The sequence below is a fragment of the Bos mutus genome, chromosome 2, assembly GCF_027580195.1.
Source record: "Bos mutus isolate GX-2022 chromosome 2, NWIPB_WYAK_1.1, whole genome shotgun sequence".
Taxonomy (NCBI): Eukaryota; Metazoa; Chordata; class Mammalia; order Artiodactyla; family Bovidae; genus Bos; species Bos mutus.
In genome coordinates this window covers 55,863,351-55,883,483 of record NC_091618.1, presented here as the reverse complement: position 1 = coordinate 55,883,483, position 20,133 = coordinate 55,863,351, and the positions used below count along the sequence as shown (strand labels likewise).

The following is a 20,133-nucleotide window of genomic DNA, read 5'->3' as shown; positions in this document are numbered from 1 at the left end:
GGATCCTGGATACATAAAGGAAATGTTTCCTTTCAGCAACACCTAACAATAATGTTTATTCTGGGGATGTTATGAACACACTTGATGCCTGAGAGTCCACACTTCCCCCAGATTTTGTGTGTGAAGTGTTTAAGTGCTGGTCAGAGGATGTCACGGCCTTGTAAAGAGAAGAGGAGAGCCATGAGACTTTGCCCTAGCGGAAGTGGGTGGGGCTAATGGTCAGTAGATTGTTCTCCATGGAATGGAGACGTGTGGGCCTGTAGAGGCAATCAAAGGAACAACAGCCTTTATTTAGCAAAGTAGAAGTTTCCTGATTTTTTTATTGGGTTTAGTTGGGCTGACAGCTCTTGGGATAAATATGATCACAGGGTCTGAATACTCAGCAAACAAATTCTCAACTCATGTTTAACATCCATTTCGAAATTTAATATGGAAAGAGAATTTTATTCTAAACAGATGATTCTTGAAACATAGCTTGATTGCATTGATCATTAAAAGCAGCATCCCAGTCACATCACTTTTTTTCCCCAGTAAAACTATTTTGAACACGTGAGCAATTTGGAAACATCTGAAACCAATTTCCTTCTCAAGCTATGAATCCAATAATGGCCTTAGAAGACAGTGCTTTGTGATTTATGACCACATGTTATACAGATAGTAGTGTCAGACTAGTTCCTGACTTTCAGATTTGTTTTTTGGTTTTTGCGGTATAAGTTGCCTTTTTCTAAACTACATAAGTTTCAGTCATCAGCCTGCTGAGGTGGCTGAGGTAACTCCTACATCCTGTTCTGTGGGGGAGGCACCATGGATGGGGGGAAGTGGGGGGAACCTCATAAAGACACTCCTGCCCCCTCCTCCAACACACCTGGGACACCCTGGAAGGGGTTGATTCCTGTGTTTCTCTTTGTTATTTGTTTTGATTCTCCACTTTTTGTTGTAACAAAAAAATTTTTCTTGTGACTAAGTTGACTATGTTTAACAGCATAATTAGGAATAATTATGAAAACAATACAGTGAGGAAGGAAGGAAACCTTTTTATTTCCTTTCTCCTAGAACACAAACGGGATCCTAGCCATGCTGGATGAAGAATGCCTTAGGCCGGGCACGGTCACGGATGAGACCTTCTTGGAAAAGCTGAACCAAGTCTGCGCTACCCACCAGCATTTTGAGAGCAGGATGAGCAAGTGCTCCCGGTTCCTCAATGACACGTCCCTTCCTCACAGCTGCTTCAGGATCCAGCACTATGCTGGCAAGGTGTGGGAGCCCGGGACCCCGGGGAGGTCACAGTTACTCCTTGGAGGGCAGACACCTTGCCTCAGAGAAGGCATTCTGACCAGCGCCAGCTCTGGAGGATAAATGGAGCTGCTGAGGGGTTGTAGAATCCACGAATGTTTAGTGGGCATAGAATCTGGATCATATTGAGAAAAATCTTACTAGTACTGAGATCTGAAAGGAAAGCCAGTGGACCTAATCAAAGAGTTCAAGTATATATTAAAAAATAAATTTTATTATTTTTAGGCTGAGAGCTAGCCTATAAAAAGATCTATTGACACATAAAAAATTTGCCAGTAAAAATGAGCAGTCACTAAAGACATATAGTAAGGTTTTAATTTTTTCCATTTTATTTATTTTTTTGATGTGGACCATTTTTAAAGTCATTATTGAATTTGTTGTAGTACTGCTTCTGCTTTATGTTTTGGGTTTTTGGCTGCAAGGCATATGGGATCTTGGCTCCCTAACCAGGGGGCTAACCCACATCCCCAACATCGGAAGGCAGAGTCTTAACCACTGGACTGCTAGGGAAGTCCCTACAGTAATTATAAATAAGCTTGCAAACGTCAGAGGAGAAACAAAATCTGATGTTGTATTTAGTAAATATGAAGTTGTTTTGTTGTTGTTTAGTTGCTAAGTCATGGTCCGACTCTTTTGTGACCTCATGGATTGTAGTCCACCAGCCTCCTCTTTCCATGGAATTTTCCAGGCAAGAATACTGGAGTGGGTTGCCATTTCCTTCTCCAGGAGATCTTCCTGACCCAGGGATCGAACTAGAGTCTCCTGCATTGGCAGGCAGATTCTCTACCACTGAGCCACCAGGGAATCCCAAATATGAAGTATATAGTATCTAAATTACCTTTAATTTCAAAATGTTGGAACTTGGTACTTCATTTTTTTTTCACTAGCCCATGTTATTAAAAAATACTTCTCTGGTCAATTTCCCTGCTGGTGTAGGATGTCTATAAAAATGTCAACGTTATCTCTGTTTTCCCCTATCTCCTTTTAAACACACTTGAATTGGCGTATGTAAACTAAAAAATATAAGTAAAACCTCAAAAATATGATTGAATACCCAAAAAACCCTAAAATCCTTTGAAAATGTTATGATAACATTTTTGAAGTTTATTCTTGCAAATCCTGAAGGGTAATAGAATTTATTTTGAACTCCTCTGTGATTTAGACAGATGGAATTTAAACTTGGAGGCTAATTTGGTATTAGAGTGTGACTAACGTGTTGAGGGTTTTTTGATGGAGAAAGAAGAGGCTGCAGTATAGATAGTCTCAGGATATTTTTAACAGCTGTTTGATGTTCTGGTGTGCAGCGTATCAGCTACTGAGTCCCATGTGCTGCTCATAGGTGCTGTACCAAGTGGAAGGATTTGTGGACAAGAACAATGACCTTCTCTATCGGGACCTGTCCCAAGCCATGTGGAAGGCCGGACACGCCCTCATCAAATCTTTGTTTCCCGAAGGAAACCCTGCCAAGATCAACCTGAAAAGGCCTCCTACAGCCGGCTCACAGTTCAAAGCATCCGTAGCCACTCTGATGAAAAATCTACAGACCAAGAATCCAAACTACATTAGGTATTTCTGGCACATAAAATTCTTTGGCCATTCAACTATGAAGGCATTCACAAGGAGGATCATTTTCCTGTTTGCTTAAATCTGAGTATAGCCCAAGCAAAGGGGTAACTAAAGTACTTACAGTTCAAATCATATGGTGTCTTGGGTGTGTTTGAAAAATACTCCAGTGCCCCCAAAATAAGGAATTTTAAAAAGGAAAGAAGAAGTGTGGCGGGGGATGGGAATAGATACTTAATTGGGTTGTTGGCATACAGGAGTTTGCAACTTTCTGTTTTTTTTTAAAGACAAGAAACAAAATATAAATTTATTTCTGATAAGGTTTTGCATAAACTCTTCTGTTGGATTCATTGTGGATTCTTGTAACATTGACTTGGCCCATTGACACCTGAGTTGCAGGTCTTGTGTGAGGAAGCATATGCCTCAAGTAATGATTTCTGAAACAATCGAAATTTTTTCAAAACAAGACAAGAACCCCTTTTAAAAAATCTGGTTTCTTTTTTTGCTTCTAAGTCATCATAGATTTCAACATTCAGTACAGGCCGATTAGTATTAGAGTTGGCTATGTGTGTACTTGATGAACTAGGTGATAGAGGGTTTGTCTAGCAGGTCAGGTTTCATGTGGCACATGCATGCCCACACATACTTTCTCCTGTTGTCTTTGAAAATTCAGTTATGAGGAAGTTAGCATGAAGAATATTTTCGTGTTTGGCTTGTTGCCCTAATATTTGTGTTCATAGCAAATGTAAATAGCATCCCCTGGTTTGGTTGCAAACAGGTTAGAACATATATTAGGTAAGGATCCTAGTTTCCAAAAAAATGAACCAAGAAACTTTGTGCGATCAGTGTTTTGTTATTCTCATTTGAGTCAACTTTTTTTTAAACCTTAAGATTCTGTTAATTGAGGTATAATTTGTATAGAGTGATATGCACAGATCCTAGGTAAATGGCTCCATTGGTTTTTCACCACTGAATACACTTTGGTAACAACTACTCAGATCAAGACATGGAATGTTCCATCACCCCCAGAAAATTCCTTTCTTCTCCTTGTCTTTCAGTGGTTTTAATGGGACTCTAAGAATTCTTAGTTAATAAACTCCAACGTTGTGAATATATCATTTTAAGTGTATATATATATATATCTTTATCTTTAGACTCAGTTTCAGATTCATTTTAAGCTCTATTTTCCCCAGACAGGTATCTTGTTTTGGCACTGTGTAATGAAAAGAAAAACAAACAAACCTCTATTTTTCACTCATTTGCCCTGATGCCTTTGTCGAAAATCAGTTGAATATATGTGTAGACATCTAGATCTAAACTCACTAGTTTGTTCCATTGATCTGTTTGTTCTTAAACCAAAAAGTAAGCATTATTTTTATAAATGTAAAAAGGAAAATCATAGAAAACACCAGGGTCAAACTATGTAAGATTTAGTTGTTCATATATTGTATATGCATGTGGATTTTATTTGACAGTTATGGTGAGGCAGATATAACCATAAATGTTTAACAGTATATTAATTGCTCCAGCAAGATCCAGAAATAATAGGGGCCTAAACAAGATTAACATTTATTTCTTATGTAACTTCTAAGTGTATGGACTTCAAGGCTAACAGAGCAATGTCTTCTGTGTTGAGGCTCTGCCATTTCCAGGATATCTCCTTTTATGTATATAGTCAGAGATAGCTCTCTACCATGTCAACATGCCAACCAGCAGTTAGCAGAAGAGCAAAGGGAGAACCAAGTTCCTTTTAACGACACATCAGAAGTAGCAAACATGATTTCTGCTCTGGCTAGAATTTTGGTCACATGGCCACACTTACCTACAAAGGAAGCTGGGAAATCTAGTCTTTCCTTGGGCAGCAAAGTGCTCTGTTTAAAAGGAGGGAGATAATAGGGATTTAGTGAGACAGCAGTGTTTTTAACTGTTTGATTGAGGTATGTAATATACATATACACAATCTAATATATGAAGCTTAACTGTGGAGGCTGTTGAATTTTTACATATTTCTATGCCCATGTAGCCCCATCCTGACCAAGATATAAAACATTTCCATCAACCCAGAAGATTCCCTTGTGCCCCTTCCTTGTCCATCTTCATGCCTTCCTCTCCCCAGAGGTAAAACACTGCCGAGTTCTCACTAGGAATAGTTTCTCTAGAACTTAGTATAAATGGAATCATAGAATATGCACTCTTATACATCAAACTTCTTACATTCAACAGAATGTCAGTGATATATACCCATGTTATTGTACATAAGAGTTTATTCTTTTTTTTTGCTGAGTCTGCAGTGTATTTATCTTAATGTTTTTATAAAATGATCTGGAATAATTTCAAAGGAAATGATGAGGTTTCCAAGAATGATAAGTAATATGTGACTGTGAAATAACTCTATGTGATACTTTGTAAAACATGGACAGATCAATCTGTAAGAGACAGAGTTTAAAAACTAAAATTTGTGTATTCTTTCAGGTGTATCAAACCGAACGATAAAAAAGCAGCACACATCTTCAATGAGGGTCTAGTGTGTCATCAGGTCAGGTATCTGGGTCTTTTGGAGAATGTCCGCGTGAGAAGGGCAGGCTACGCCTTCAGGCAGGCCTATGAACCTTGCCTAGAAAGATACAAAATGCTTTGTAAACAAACATGGCCTCACTGGAAAGGACCAGCAAGGTGAGACATTCATTAATCACATTTAATGATGAAGTTTTAAAACATACAAATACCATGTTGTTTTCTTCACGTGCTATTCAGGCAAAACAGAATCCTATGAAAAGTTGGATGTAACTTCTGGTTTGGACCGTCGTCTGTCAGGATACCATTTTGTGCCAATTTTTATTAATTCTAGAGCGCTTGGTCTTCAAGGTTAAAACAGGGCTTATCAAATCTACCTTTGGAATTTGTATGTCAATAGAACTTCTAAGATATGCTGTGGTGAGTTAGCAGGAGGGAAATTTGTGATTGATAATTGTATTTGTGTAGAATCATAGCAGGGTAGAGTTAGAGGCATCTTGTATCACTGCTTTCAGCTTTTCATTTTTTTTTCTGGAGAATTAACCCCAGAGAGAGTGAGTAGGGAGTGGGGATCGAATTCTTTGCCCAAGTCTGTACCAATTAAGAAATGGATATAGGAGCAGTTATATCTGTTCCCTTGTGACTTCCTTTGTGGCTCAGCTGGTAAAGAATCCGCCTGCAATGTGGGAGACCTGGGTATGATCCCTGGGTTGGGAAGATCCCCTGGAGAAGGGAAAAGCTAGCTACCCACTCCAGTATTCTGGCCTGGAGAATTCCATGGACTGTATAGCCTATGGGATTGCAAAGAGTCGGACAAGACTGAGCGAGCGACTTTCACTTCACTTTATATCTATCTATTCTGTAGAGTTGACTCATTGGAAAAGACTCTGAAGCTGGGAGGGATTAGGGGCAAGAGGAGAAGGGGACGACAGAGGATGAGATGGCTGGATGGCATCACTGACTCAATGGACATGAGTCTGAGTGAACTCTGGGAGTCCGTGATGGACAGGGAGGCCTGGCGTGCTGCGATTCATGGGGTTGCAAAGAGTCGGACACGACTGAGCGACTGATCTGATCTGATCTGATTCTGTGTTCTGTATCTGAACACAGGAGAGTTCACAGTGTCAGTGTTATTGCAAGTAAAACTGGATTGGAGAATATGGCAGAACTCAGGGCCATGTGGCTTTTCAGCTCATCCGCCCTACATTGCATTCATCCATCAAGTCCTAGCAGAGCACTGGACCACTGCAGACCCAAGCAGAGAGAGCTTGTGTGCTGGTGGGGGGCTGCTGCAGGAGAGAATCCAGGCCTTGTCTGTGCAAAGGCCTTTCTTCTGCTTCACCAGAGTCAGAAGTTACTCTTCTGCAGGCCATAGAAGCTTTCCCAACTACTACAGCAGGGCCAGTGTGCTGTTTGATGGGATTTTCTTTCACTGCACTGGTTGTGCCTCCACATTGTCAGTGCACCTGACCTGTCACAGGAGCATCAGTAGAATTACATGCTCACCTCGTATTGCAAGAAATTCCAGACTTACGGTGTGGTCTCTGATGCATAATTCAGTGCCCAAGTAATTAGGGTTTGGGTGCTATGTCATTTCCTACTGCTAATTTCCAGGGTATTATGGTCATTGTCTACTATAATACACAGAACAAGTATTCTCCCTGCCTGGTATCCAGTCCACAGGTTGGTGGGGCAGAGTTTAGGGCTAAAGACTGACTTTAAATCCAGGCTCTAGGATGAAGGGGTTAGAGCCGAGTCCAGGCCCTTGCTTCTGCCCCGTAAGGCCTGTGTTCTTTTGCATTCCATTGCCTGGCACTTAGCACTCTTGGTCCCTGTCTACAATCTGAGTAGTAGGAGCAGTGCTTAAAAATGTTTACAGGGGTTAACTAAGAGGATTCAAAATAGATGTAATTTCTTGCATACTCTTTTGGCCCTGGTTGATCCATTGTTATGAGTTTATTTGAGCACCTCACCTGGAAAATCCCATGGACGGAGGAGCCTGGTGGGCTGCAGTCCATGGGGTCGCTGGGAGTCGGACACGACTGAGTGACTTCACTTTCACTTTTCACTTTCCTGCATTGGAGAAGGAAATGGCAACCCACTCCAGTGTTCTTGCCTGGAGAACCGCAGGGATGGGGGAGCCTGGTGGGCTGCCATCTATGGGGTCACACAGAGTCGGACACAACTGACGCGACTTAGCAGCAGCAGCTAATGAAATCAAGAAATTGGCTTTAATAGCATATTTTCTTAGAATATGTAGTTTGAACCCAAAATGTTTTTTTAGCATTTACCCCTGGATTTGGTTAAATTTGTGGAATTCAATCTGGGAATTCTCTGATGAAAGGATGCTTAGTGAAAGAACAGTTATACTTAGAAATAGATCCAACCAGTCCGTTCTAAAGGAGATCAGCCCTGGGATTTCTTTGGAAGGAATGATGCTAAAGCTGAAACTCCAGTACTTTGGCCACGTCAAGCGAAGAGTTGACTCATTGGAAAAGACTCTGATGCTGGGAGGGATTGGGGGCAAGAGGAGAAGGGGACGACAGAGGATGAGATGGCTGGATGGCATCACTGACTCAATGGACATGAGTCTGAGTGAACTCCAGGAGTTGGTGATGGACAGGGAGGCCTGGCGTGCTGCGATTCATGGGGTCACAGAGAGTCGGACACGACTGAGCGACTGATCTGATCTGAGAACCTAATATCATGGTTTAAGATAAGATAACCTATTTTTGTAACTCAGAACATGTGTTGCTTTTATTTATCTTTATAGAGCTGGTGTGGAAGTTTTGTTTAATGAATTGGAGATTCCTGTGGAAGAATACTCCTTTGGTAGATCAAAGATATTCATTAGAAACCCAAGAACAGTATGTAATTTTGCATTTGTGTTATAATCATGTAAGCAAGTTCTTAAAGGATGTTTAACTTTATAGTGTTACCCAAGATGCTACCAAGAATGTCACATTTTTGTTTTTCTACAAATATCCAAGTGGATGGCTTAATAAAGGGTAGTGGAAGAACACATGTTTTATGAAACATCAAAATTTTTGAGCTGATAGATGGTGTAATATTTAAAAAATCAAAGAAACTGATATTACAGTAAAACCTCCCTCATTCATAAAAATTGGAGGTTAATCCAGTCTGTATATGTAATGTCTGAATTATACAGTAATTTCAGGAAAGACAACTCTACATGAAGTCACCCAAATTAAAAAAAATTTTTAAGAACACTTAAAATTCTACTTATTAAAAAAATCTGATTGAGCATTTTTATAACTGAAGAGACTAGCATGAAATATAATGAACATAGAGGTTTATTGGAAATATGGTGAAATACAAAAGTATTTAAATTGTTTGAGAGAAACCTAAGCAATCGTTTGAAGTCACCCCCCTTCTGTTAACAATTTCATTCTCATTGATAGTGTGAAGGCACATCTAGAGCTCAGTCCAGCCCTTATGTGATTTGTCATAAACACTTTGTAAAACACTGTAAAAACACTTTGTAAAACATTTGTAAAACACTTTGTAAAACATTTGTAAAACACTGTACCCTAAATTGTGTATCTTGCATGAATTCATCCAAATAGTTTTCTCCATCTGTTATTTTATTAGTTATTCAAATTAGAAGACCTGAGGAAGCAACGGCTTGAGGACCTGGCCACTCTCATTCAGAAGATTTATCGGGGGTGGAAATGTCGCACACATTTCCTGCTGATGAGAAAAAGCCAAATTGTGATTGCTGCCTGGTTCAGGAGATACGCGGTAAGAGCTCATGACGTTTTTGAGGTATAATCATGGTACTTTTTTGCAAATGTTTGTTCTATACTTAACTATGAAAGTAACTTTTTACATACTTGATCTTCCCAATGACCTGGTGACATGGGTCTTCTTCTGGTCCCGTTTTTTAAAGATGAGAAAACTAAGTAACAGCTACTAGATGGCTGAGATGGGGTTTGAGTCCAGGACAAGTCAGAGCTCCAGTTGAGTTCATCCCACTGTTTTCCACTGATGGAGATACATGTAGTGGAGGTCTACATCTTGAATTTGGTTTTCAGATTGGAAGAGATAATGTTATTTAACCATTTGAGTAGGGTAGGGTCAGTTTTCCCAAATAATTGGCTGTCCTCCATTTATTATAGGAGCTCTGAAAATGGTTTTAATTCCAGAAAGTTAGTGCCACATTTTAGTAGAATTCTGGGTTTGGGTAAAGGTTTGGATTTCCTTTAGTCCTCAGATATCAGGCCCTTTGGGAAAAGGTGCGAAAATAAAGTATATTTATTTAATTGATATGGAATTTCTTTGGGGAATTTTCTTTCTCACTCAATTATAGATGTTTCATTGGCGGCATAACAGGTTTGAGGGAAACCTGAAGGTTTGCCTCTAGGCTAGGTTGAACTTGGCATTGTGTTCTCACAAAATGAATTTTAATGATAAGGGCACTGCTGCCAAGTGTATTTTCATTCTCTGCTTTTTCACTAGACAGTGGGTTGGAGAGTGAATTAAAATTGCAATCAAATCTCCTTTAAGTGTGTTCTTCTTTTTCAGCTGTAGAGTAGTTTTACTTTAAAGGAGTGTATAATTAGAACGTAACTTATGCTGGCCTATTCTCGTGTAATCCATTTGAGTGTAAATTTCCGAGTTTTATAAATCAATGTTACTTAAATGAGTAAAGAGAAATTACATTTAAAAGAACATCTTCAAAACTGCTTCCTTGAGTTAAAAGAGTATAACCAACGGTACAAGTGTTAAAGTCTGACCCTAGCCAGCCACATTAATGATAAATTTATTCACATGTATTTTGCAAAGGCCCAGAGGGCTGTTGTCTCCAGCCTGGCTGCACATAGTGGTACTTTGCCCTTTGGCAGTTTTGTAACGCTCTGTTTTCTGTTTGCCTTAGAGTGGGAGGACTAACAAATAACCAATCCTCAAGGAACCCATTTTTATTATTTCTTATTTTGAGATCAATTAAAAAAAAAAGTTTTGAAGCATCCTAAATTTATCTGTCTTCAATTCTACAAATAGTTTTGAAACTCCTCCTCTGCCAGACTCTGAGGGAATAGCAACGTGAACCAAACAACCTGGTTGCTGACCTCATACAGTTTACATCTAGTGAGTGACAATGTGCATTTAAACAAATAAATAATCAGAACAATGGCAGATTGTAGTAAGTGCTAGGAAGGAAATAGAGAACTGAGATCTAGAATAATGGTGAGACAGATACTACTTTAGATGGGGTGGTCAAGGAAGACCTTCTGGAAGGGGCCATTTCGTCAGAAGAATGAGAAGAAACAGGAACCGATAATAGCAACATAAAGCTTTGGTATCTCCAGATTTTAAAAAAGTCATCATATGTATTCTTAATTCTTGATGCTGAGAATTAGAATGAAAACAAATAATAGCCCAAGCTTTAGAATGTTATTTCTGTTTCAGAATTTTAACTATGGATAAAACTCAGAAACTTTGTGGGGTTGTTTCCAGACTGTTCCAATAAAGCTAGTCACACAAATCTTTTGTTTCCCAGTGCATATAAAAGTTATGTTTGTGCCACACTATAATCCATTAGGTGTGCCATGTCATTATATCTTTAAAAGTACATACCTTAATTAAAAAATATTGCTAAAAAATGCTAACCATCATTTGACAACACAGAGTTGCCACAAACCTTCAATTTGTTAAAAAAAAAAATTTTTTTAAACTCCAATATCTATGTAATACCTCCATCAGTTATCTATAGTTATACAGGCCAGTGATTTTCCCTTGACCAAGTAAATCAAAGATTTTCTGAATGTCCATTTTCAGTTACTGATTACCTTAAAACCCATAATCTGTGGTATTTCATGGCTCCTTAAGGTGAATTTTAAAGAGAGAGTTATTTTCAAGCCATGTAGGAATTTTAGAAGAAAACATGGAGGTACCAAATGGATGTGAGAAGCAGTGGTCAGGTATTATAGGTACAGTTCCCTATAGACATGGAGTATCCTTCTGTGTGGAATCCTAGAGGTTTTCCAGCTCCTCATTTGATTGATGGGGAAACTGAGACCAATAAGGGCAGTGACTTGTCCAAGGTCCCAGAAACAAGGTCCTCTGGCTGGGTCCAGAGGGGCTACTTCAGGGTAGTTCTCAGGCCTGGAACGCTTTCCGCGGGCTTGGTGGGGAGCCTTGGACTGGGAGTCCCGGGGCTTCCATTGCCCTTTGTCAGGATCTCTGCCTTTCTCTCTGGCATCGTCTTGTTCTGCTGCTCATACATCAATAACATCACCCTCCATCTCTTCTGAGCTTCCAGAACATAGCCTAGAGCCCTTGGAGCATCTGTCCCCCCTTAGAGAAAGGGAGCTGGGCAGTCTGCCATTTCCAGGGTCAGAGTCACAGCCTGGCTTCAGTAATTTGTTTGAAAAACTGTGAAACTTCATCCCAGGGACCCACGTTGTAGTGAATATTCCCTACTAAACACAGTCAACACTCACTTTTTCTAGAGTTAGTGTTCTAGCAGCCTCCGCTTTCCAAGACATCAGCTGGGAATTAAGACGGGCCTCCAGGCATTGACCTTGTCTCACTGACCCTTGGGAAGACTCTGACTGGGTCTTCCTTAACCTTGCCCACCTGGATAATCTCTGCTGCATCTGAACCTGCCTTTTGGGCTCGCATTTCTCTGGGACAGACCCTGTTTCTCTTTTCCACTGCTGACTGGTGTCCCCTCTGAGTCCTTGAGTGCAGGGATGCAGTCAGGGTAACATCTACATCTTCACAGTTCTATTCAAGGGCTGGATGTAGAGCACCAGCTCGATAAATAAAGTTTAGTCGATTGATAAACGTTTGCTTCAATTTGTGAGCTGATTTCCCAGCTTGAGGCAGTAAAAGCAACAAACCTAAAAGGAATGTGGGGTGTCAGAGGCTGACGTAGTCAGTGGCATGGTGAGAAATGGAACCAAGAAGAGCACACGCTCAGAAGTAGGTGCAGAAGTCAGTGTGTATTCATTCCGTGTGTGTTCATCGGTATCTGTTGTGCATTTGACCGTGTGTTATAACAACATGGTGCGGAGAACAGATGTTAAGAGTGGTGGGTCCTGACTCATTTAGACATTAGTTAATTGTATTTACCAGCCTTGAAGCAAACTTTGGATTAATTGTAATAATTTTGGATTCTTGGATATTTTGATTTCTATACTTAATTGGTTGCCAGAAGGAATAAGGGTGATCAAGAGTTCATTGCACTAAGTGAGCTGACTCTTTCTTGGTATGTGTGTTGTGGATATGTAAACAGAACTGCTGATATCTTCCCCTTTCATCCTACAGCAACAGAAGAGGTATCAACAGATAAAGAGCTCTGCCTTGGTAATTCAGTCTTATATCCGGGGTTGGAAGGTGAGTTTGAAAGAAGTGACCCTTACTTATGTGGTGTTTTCACATTCTTTACAAAGGATGATGTCTTCATGCTCACTCTGCAGGGGAGGGCTCCTTGTCTCCTGCCCACCTTGTAAACAGTCAGATAGAAAGAAGAAATATTATGGGCCAAGCTGGGGCCCTACAGCACCATGTCTTGGCTGCTTCCTGCTTTCTTTTCAAGATTTGTTCTCTGAGCAGGAAGTCCTTGAAATAATACTGTACATGATGTTGATCTCCTCTCACCCGCTATTTGCAAGGGAAGCGGTAGTCCATGAGGCTGAGTACCTGTGAGTTCTGCCAGACCTGAGCACCCCCAACCCAGTGCCTTCCATACCCTCCCTGTGACAGTCTTACGGGCTGTCCCGTCATGACTGAAAGGTCCTAAGCTCTGGTTGTCTTAGTGCACCCACCCCACCTGATTCTAGGTCCTTCCTGCCAAAGCTTGGTTCAGAGTCAGCAAACTGTAGCCCACAAGCCAAATGTAGTCTACTGCCTCTTTTCACACAACCCGAGAGCTAAGAATGGTTTTTATATTTGTATATTATTATTAAATTTAAAAAAAGAGAAGAAGACGATTTCATGACATGTGAAACTTATAGGAAATACAAGTTCCATATAAATATATGCATACCTGAAGTGCAAAGTTCATGTAAAGATAGCTTTATTAGTACACTACGTCCTATACAAGACTGGGCATCTGAACAACAACAGGACATTACTATGCTCTTGTCTGACATCTTGCGTGTGGCTGCTTTAGCGCTACAACAGCAGAGTTGGTAGTTGTGATAGAGAACATATGATCTGCAAAACCAAAAACACATACTATCTGTCCTTCTGCAGATAAAGCTTGCTGATCCCTCCTTGAGTCAAAGGAACTTCAGGGCCTGTTGTTGCCATATTCCTGTTGGGTGATTTTGTGGAGGGGGCTGGATCCAGAGGCACTACTTCAGGGTAGTTCTCAGGCCCAGAGAACTTTCTGGAGGGGGAGCCTTGGACTGGGAGTCCCATGGCTTCCATTGCCCTTTGTCTAGTCCTATGGGCAACCCAAGGACTTGGTATTAATAGTTATATACAGCAATGGCCAAATATAAGTCTGAGCACACAGAGTATGTGAGATTGCTGCCTGCAGGTTTTTCTTTTGACCTTCTACTGAGTACTGGGGTTCAGATGTCCTGTCCAGAGACCAGAGGCGGGACACAAGATTCACCTCCAAACCAGCTGTCCTCCTAGCCCTACCCCGACTAAATCAGTTGCCAGAAATGACTGGAAGGAAGCCACTAGTATTGAACCAGTGAGATAATTTTGTTTTATAACAAGTTTTTAGCTATCTCTTTTGAATAAAAAGTACAACTACACTTCCATTCCAGACAGTAATAGGAAAAATGATCAAGTGGCTCTTGATGGATCATTGGAGATAGACCCACCATATACACCCATCATGTTCAGAGAACTCTTCCTTCCATCTGAGGCATCCAGTTTATATTGCTATGGTCAGATTTATGGTAAAGAATCTGCCTGCCATGCAGGAGACCTGGGTTCAATCCCTGGGTGGGGAAGATCCTCTGGAGAAGGGAATGGTTATCTACTACAGTATTCTTGCCTGGAGAATCCCCATGGACAGAGGAGCCTGGAGGGCTACATACAGTCCATGGGATCGCAAAGAGTTGGACACCACTGAGTGACGGACACTTTCACTTTCATCAGAGTGTGGGAGGATGCTGTCTGTCTGAGTGGGGCTACACTGTCATGATTGACAATGTCTTCATTTACCTCCTTCTCATGGTCCATTTTGGGCTAATGAGCAACTTTTCCTTTCTTTAAGCTGTTGATTTTTCACTTGAGAATGGGAATTATGACTATGTTTTCAGGTATTTTCTTTCAAGTCACTGGATACACGGGGTTTGCTTTTTGGTTGATTTTCGCTCTTTCTGGATCATTCTGTGTGCTTTAGGCCCGGAAAATCCTGCGGGAACTGAAACATCAGAAGCGCTGTGAGGAAGCCGTCACCACCATTGCAGCATATTGGCACGGCACCCAGGTAGGCCAGAGACCCCCCAGGATAGCAGTGGGTCAAGAGTGACTTGTGAAACAAGGGACCCCCTCATTCGGGTTTCACTGGCTTAAGCTCCTGAGCACGCGTTTGCCTCTTGCTCTTTCCAACATTTTGGTGTGGGGTGGTGGCTCACGCTTTTGTATACTGTTTGATGGTGACCGTGTCTGTCTTCCTCTTTCTCCACTGGGAACCAGCAGTAACCTTTCTTGCCTTAAACTTCTCTGTAAATCCTTTTCAAATGCATCACAGGCGCGAAGGGAACTGAGCCGGCTGAAGGCGGAGGCTAGGAATAAACATGCTATTGCAGTTATTTGGGCTTACTGGCTTGGATCTAAGGTACTTGAAATGCATATCCCATCACTCCCATCCTGGAATCTGCAATAATCAATCCATGTTTCTAGCATCTCAGGGGATGGAGTCCCACGGTTAACAGTGGCGCATGTCCTAGCAGCGAGATTTAATAACCCTGGAGATGTTCATGCCAACAGAGCACGTTAGGAAGCTAACTCTAAGCACGTGTAGGCAAAAAAAACACTCTAATTGCTTACTAATGAGGTACTAGCGTAGCTGCTCTTTTTTAAAACTCAAATAATGTGCATGTGTAGTTTGGGAGGAGTTTTTTATTTGTTTGTTTTTTACCCCCTTGATGTGTCCTGGCGGTTTTCTAAAGGTGTTTTAGTATGTGGCGGGGGCATGATGGGAATGTTTAATTAAAATTTGGGTTTTGATTGGTCCTTGTAACATTGATAATAGAAATGCCTTTAATGCATGCTTGGCAAAAATATTAATCCATGAATGAAATTGGTTTTTAGGCTCACTAGAGCCGCTATTGATTATTATAAGCAAAATATTATATGTGAAAAGAATGATCATCTGTGATTTAGCAGAAAGCTATGTTCGTGCAAAACTAGCTGTAATTGCCCCTGAAGAATCCCAGGAATTTCGGCATCAGCTGTTTGTGTTCAGAAACAAAGGCCTCCTGAAATACTCTCAGTAATCCCCAGGCAGAGTCGTGGGCTCTGTGAACATTTCACATACCCCAAGGGACGAGCATTTTAGATGTTTTCGTTACTTAGAAAAATCAAAGGTCATCTCTGCTAAAAATGTGAATCCCAGTTAGAAACTCAAATACCAACGTAGTCCTATGTTTTTAAGTCTACCTTGTCAGCGTTATAAACCCATGTTGTGAGAAAAATGAGAAAAGTCAACATTTGCCTGCATAAAGATCATAACTTGCCACAAGCTAACCAAAGTTGTTCGTTTGTGTTTGCCCCTGAACATCTGTGTGCAACCAGCTAGTTCCTTTTATAAACCGAGGGAACCGAATCAGAGGCAGAGGGTCTCTGGACGGTGGATTTCTCCACTGAGTGAACTCATTTCCTGGTCTCAGTACTATGATGTCATGAAACATGAGTGCCTGTCTGTTTTCATCTTTTAAAACACGCCTCAGATTAATTTTTCCCTCAGTTTGATTTTTAAACCTATGAGTTTTCACTTTTTATCTTGCTTCTATATATGTCACTGTTTGGGGCCCTAGCTAATATTGAATTTTGATACATGTTACTTCTAATTTTCCAACTGCAGAGTTTGGGTTTTTTTTTTTTTTGGAAGTTCAGAGAAGCAACCTTTATTCCTTCCAGTTTTCCAAATGGTTGTTCACAAGAGTTATGTTTTTATATGTTCAAGTGAATGGACTCGGAAATTCACTGTGTCTTTAGCCCCATGGACTGGCAGCAGAGAGGAGTCCACAGAAATTATTAGGTGCCACTTACAGTTCTGAGGCTTTGATGAGGGAGGGAGTGAGAGAGTGTGGGTGAGGATGTAAGAGGGAAAGAGAACAGGGGAGAGAAAAGGAACGGATTGGAAGGAAGGGGGCAGGCTGGGAGTGTTTCCCTCGGGTCCCACATGCATTGTCCTGCTTGGAGACAGAGTCTCAGTGCCCTGAAAGTACACCAGCCTGACACTGATGCTTTGGATTTAAATAATTGTGCACCATTTCTCTTTCATTCTGAAATCCTGATACATAAATTGGCTCTTCTGTTTGGTGGGGTGTCTTTTTCTGGTCATTTGTGCTATCTGCATTGGGCTGTCTCTTTTATTTACCATCTAAAACATTCTAGGCTCGAAGGGAATTGAAACGCTTGAAGGAGGAGGCTAGGCGTAAGCATGCAGTTGCTGTCATTTGGGCTTACTGGCTTGGACTGAAGGTACTTCCTCAACAACTTCTTTCTGTCCACGGTGACTCGATGTAGCCCTTCTAGCACCTACTAACCCTGACCAAATGATCAATTATGCTTGCTGATGGTCTGCACAATCTTTTACAGTGGCACCTTGCCTAATTTGGTTTCTTTTAGAGAGCAAACCTATACACTAAAATTTTCTGATTTTATTGCAGTGTCTTTCTTTAAGTAATAGGTTTAAAGTAATAGCATATTATTTAACTATAGTAATGTAGCATATTTTATTCTTTGTTATGCAAATTCTATTTAATGTCCTCTTCATGAGGATGAAGTGGTTTTTTTCCCCCATTTGTGATACAGAGTTATAGCAGTTGAGCTAAAAGCTGACCCACTGTCTGCAGTGACCAGGCTGGGGATACTGGGCTTTTGTTTCCCTTTATCCTTCTATTCTGTCCCATTGATGGCTCCTGGAGCAGAGCTTTCTTCAAACTGGCCATCAATCATTCTAATTGTTCAGCATAGAAACCAAAGGGTGTTGCATAAATGTACAGATTTTGACAAGTAAGACCAGCAGTGGATCATTCAGGTTAAAGAGAACTTTAGATTCAAATGCCTTCTCATTTAAGGCAGGGTTTATTTCAAAGAGGTTCTTACTGCTTGAGGTAAGGATGCAGGTACCTAAATATGATTAGGCTCTGGAAAACCTTGAGAATGACCTTAGGCAATACAAGGATTTTGTCTTCCTAAGAGTCAATAACTCATCACTGTAGGGAGCTATTCATATTGTCATTGGGGGGATAATTAGGCCCCTTTTTGATATTTGCTCTTCATTCTTTTTACTTTAATACTGTAATAATTCACTTTTTTCTAAATATTTGAATATTATCCAGGAAAGCATTAACTCTGAATCTGAACTGAGTTAGCAGTATCCATAAACTCTGCTTTTAAGAGTCTGTATTTTTCCCTGAAAGTTTAGCCTATAACTTTGAGTAAATTAACTTTTTTATTATAATGAATATTCATCAAATTTTGAAGTAATTAAGAAGTAACTTAAATATGAATTTAAGATGTTCTATTTCAAGAATTGAACAAGTTCTGAAATGACTTTTTTAAAGTCAAAATTGAGGATTTTATTTCCCGTTTTATTCACATTCTAATTTGCATCTAATTTTCATAAAAGGAAAGAACAAACAGCATTGAGTCAGGAGTTTTACTCTCTGTAATGCTCTGTACCAGCAACATCACATTTGTCTTCGGTTTTCTGGATTTAACTAACTGCACATATGATTTTATATTTATTATAATACTTTCATATTAAGAGTGTGTGCTCGCATCACATAAACCAAATTCAGTTTGTAGGTGAATGCTATTTTAGTTAGTTAACTGGCCTTAGTATAGACATAACTGTCTTTTTTCCCCCAGTTTCCACAAAACAGGAGTATTTTAATGTGTTACCATAAAATTATTATAAGATTAAATTTCTTTGAAGTTTAAGAATGTAATAATTTTGTATTTTTATATTTTTAAAAAAAAGTTTTGTTGGTATGAACAGTAGTTTTGCCCTTTTAAAGGATTTGATTCTTGTGGAGTTATTACAAAGTGGACCCTTTTTAAGACCCCTGGGGCCCAGGAAGGGAACCCATTCTGTGTAGCGTCTTGTCACCAGGCATCTTCTGTGTATAGCTGTATTTCAGGAGAAGGGGCCTGTCCTGTATCACAAAGCATGTTGCATTGAGCTCAGTTACAATGACATTCAAGTGTATATAAATGTACAGTCAAGTACATTTCTAAGGATATATTTTCATGAAACCTCACTTTAACTTCTCTGCTTTTGTACATTTTTATAATTTTAGGAGCCAGTTAATGAATATTGTTTTTCTTCCTGTTCCTTTTACCCTTGTAAGTTTGAGATTGAAGGGAATCCCCTAGTGGTCTAGATGTTGGGACTTAACACTCTCTGCTGAGGGCCTGGGTTCAATCCCTGGTTGGGGAACTAATATCCCATAAGCCACATGATGAGCCCCCCCCCCAAAAAAAAATTTTTTTTTTTCATTTTTAAAAACATAAAATAATGAAACATAAACTTAAAAAATTTTTTTGAAATAGTTATAAACAACATGCTGCATACTAAGTTACTTCAGTAATGTCCTACTCTGTGTGACCCGGTGGACTGTAGCCCACCAGACTCCTCTGTCCATGGGATTCTCCAGGCAAGAATACTGGAGTGGACTGTCATTTCCTTCTCCAGGGGAATCTTCCTGACCCAGGGATTGAACCCATGTCCCTTATGTCTCCTGCGTTGGCAGGTGAGTTCTTTACCACCAGCAGCACCTGGGAAGCCCCTATAACCAACTCCATGACTACAAGAGAAATGATCATCAGTAATGTGAGATATGAATTAAAGGAAGAACAGCCTACATGGTGTATAAGAGAATTTTTAAACTTTAAAAGTCCATAGGTGTAGAGAATAAGTCTGGTACTCAAATGCCCAGAGGCACCAGACGGGTCACATGAAGGAAGTAACAGATGAAATGTGGGGAAGGAACACAGGCCTCCAGCAGTTTGGAGCAAGCAGCTCTCTTCCAAGGGCTGCTCTGGTTCACTCAGTTCTTGCTGTGTGAGAATGGGGCTTCCTGTTGCTAGATCTTAGAGAATTGTAAGAGAAATCTGCAGTCTGAACACCTATGTAAAAGTCTTAAAGTGCATATAAAATATTTTTCAACAAATTGAATTTGGTTACTTGGTTGCTAGTTTATAGCCCCTAATACAGAAATATTTTGAACATGTGCTGTTAAACCCAGAAAGCTAAGCTATAAGAAAAACATAATGTCTAAATTATTCAAATAGGCAAATATTTTGCCAGATTCTAACTCTCCTATTTATAGCTGGATTATAAACATTTTAAATATTTTCCCCTCAATTATGAAACTTAACTACCATTCATTCATTTGACAGACACCTCAGTTATTTTATTTGTTAGACACTAGCATACAAAGTAAATATGACAATATAGCAGAGAAGAAATAGTAAACTAAAACTAATACGATGTCTTAAGTGCTGTGATTAGTATTAGTAGAAAGTTTGGTGGGAGTAGGAGTGAGAGAAAAATTAATGTAATTAAGTGGAAGATAATGATCATTCAAAAGC

The 20,133-nt window shown here is 40.1% G+C and overlaps 1 protein-coding gene across 3 annotated transcripts in view; it reads left to right on the top strand.

Annotated features, from left to right (window-relative positions):
* Positions 1-20,133, top strand: part of MYO1B (myosin IB) — a 198,771-nt gene that overhangs the window by 163,071 nt on the left and 15,567 nt on the right. The window contains exons 16-24 of one of the 3 annotated variants that reach the window (XM_070388948.1): positions 1,054-1,254; positions 2,633-2,859; positions 5,329-5,529; positions 8,144-8,237; positions 8,983-9,132; positions 12,664-12,732; positions 14,705-14,791; positions 15,056-15,142; positions 16,927-17,013. In XM_070388948.1, the coding sequence (XP_070245049.1) occupies positions 1,054-1,254; positions 2,633-2,859; positions 5,329-5,529; positions 8,144-8,237; positions 8,983-9,132; positions 12,664-12,732; positions 14,705-14,791; positions 15,056-15,142; positions 16,927-17,013 (1,203 nt within the window). The remainder of the gene's footprint in view (positions 1-1,053; positions 1,255-2,632; positions 2,860-5,328; positions 5,530-8,143; positions 8,238-8,982; positions 9,133-12,663; positions 12,733-14,704; positions 14,792-15,055; positions 15,143-16,926; positions 17,014-20,133) is intronic. The other 2 variants (XM_070388956.1, XM_070388967.1) reach the window with 2 other exon arrangements.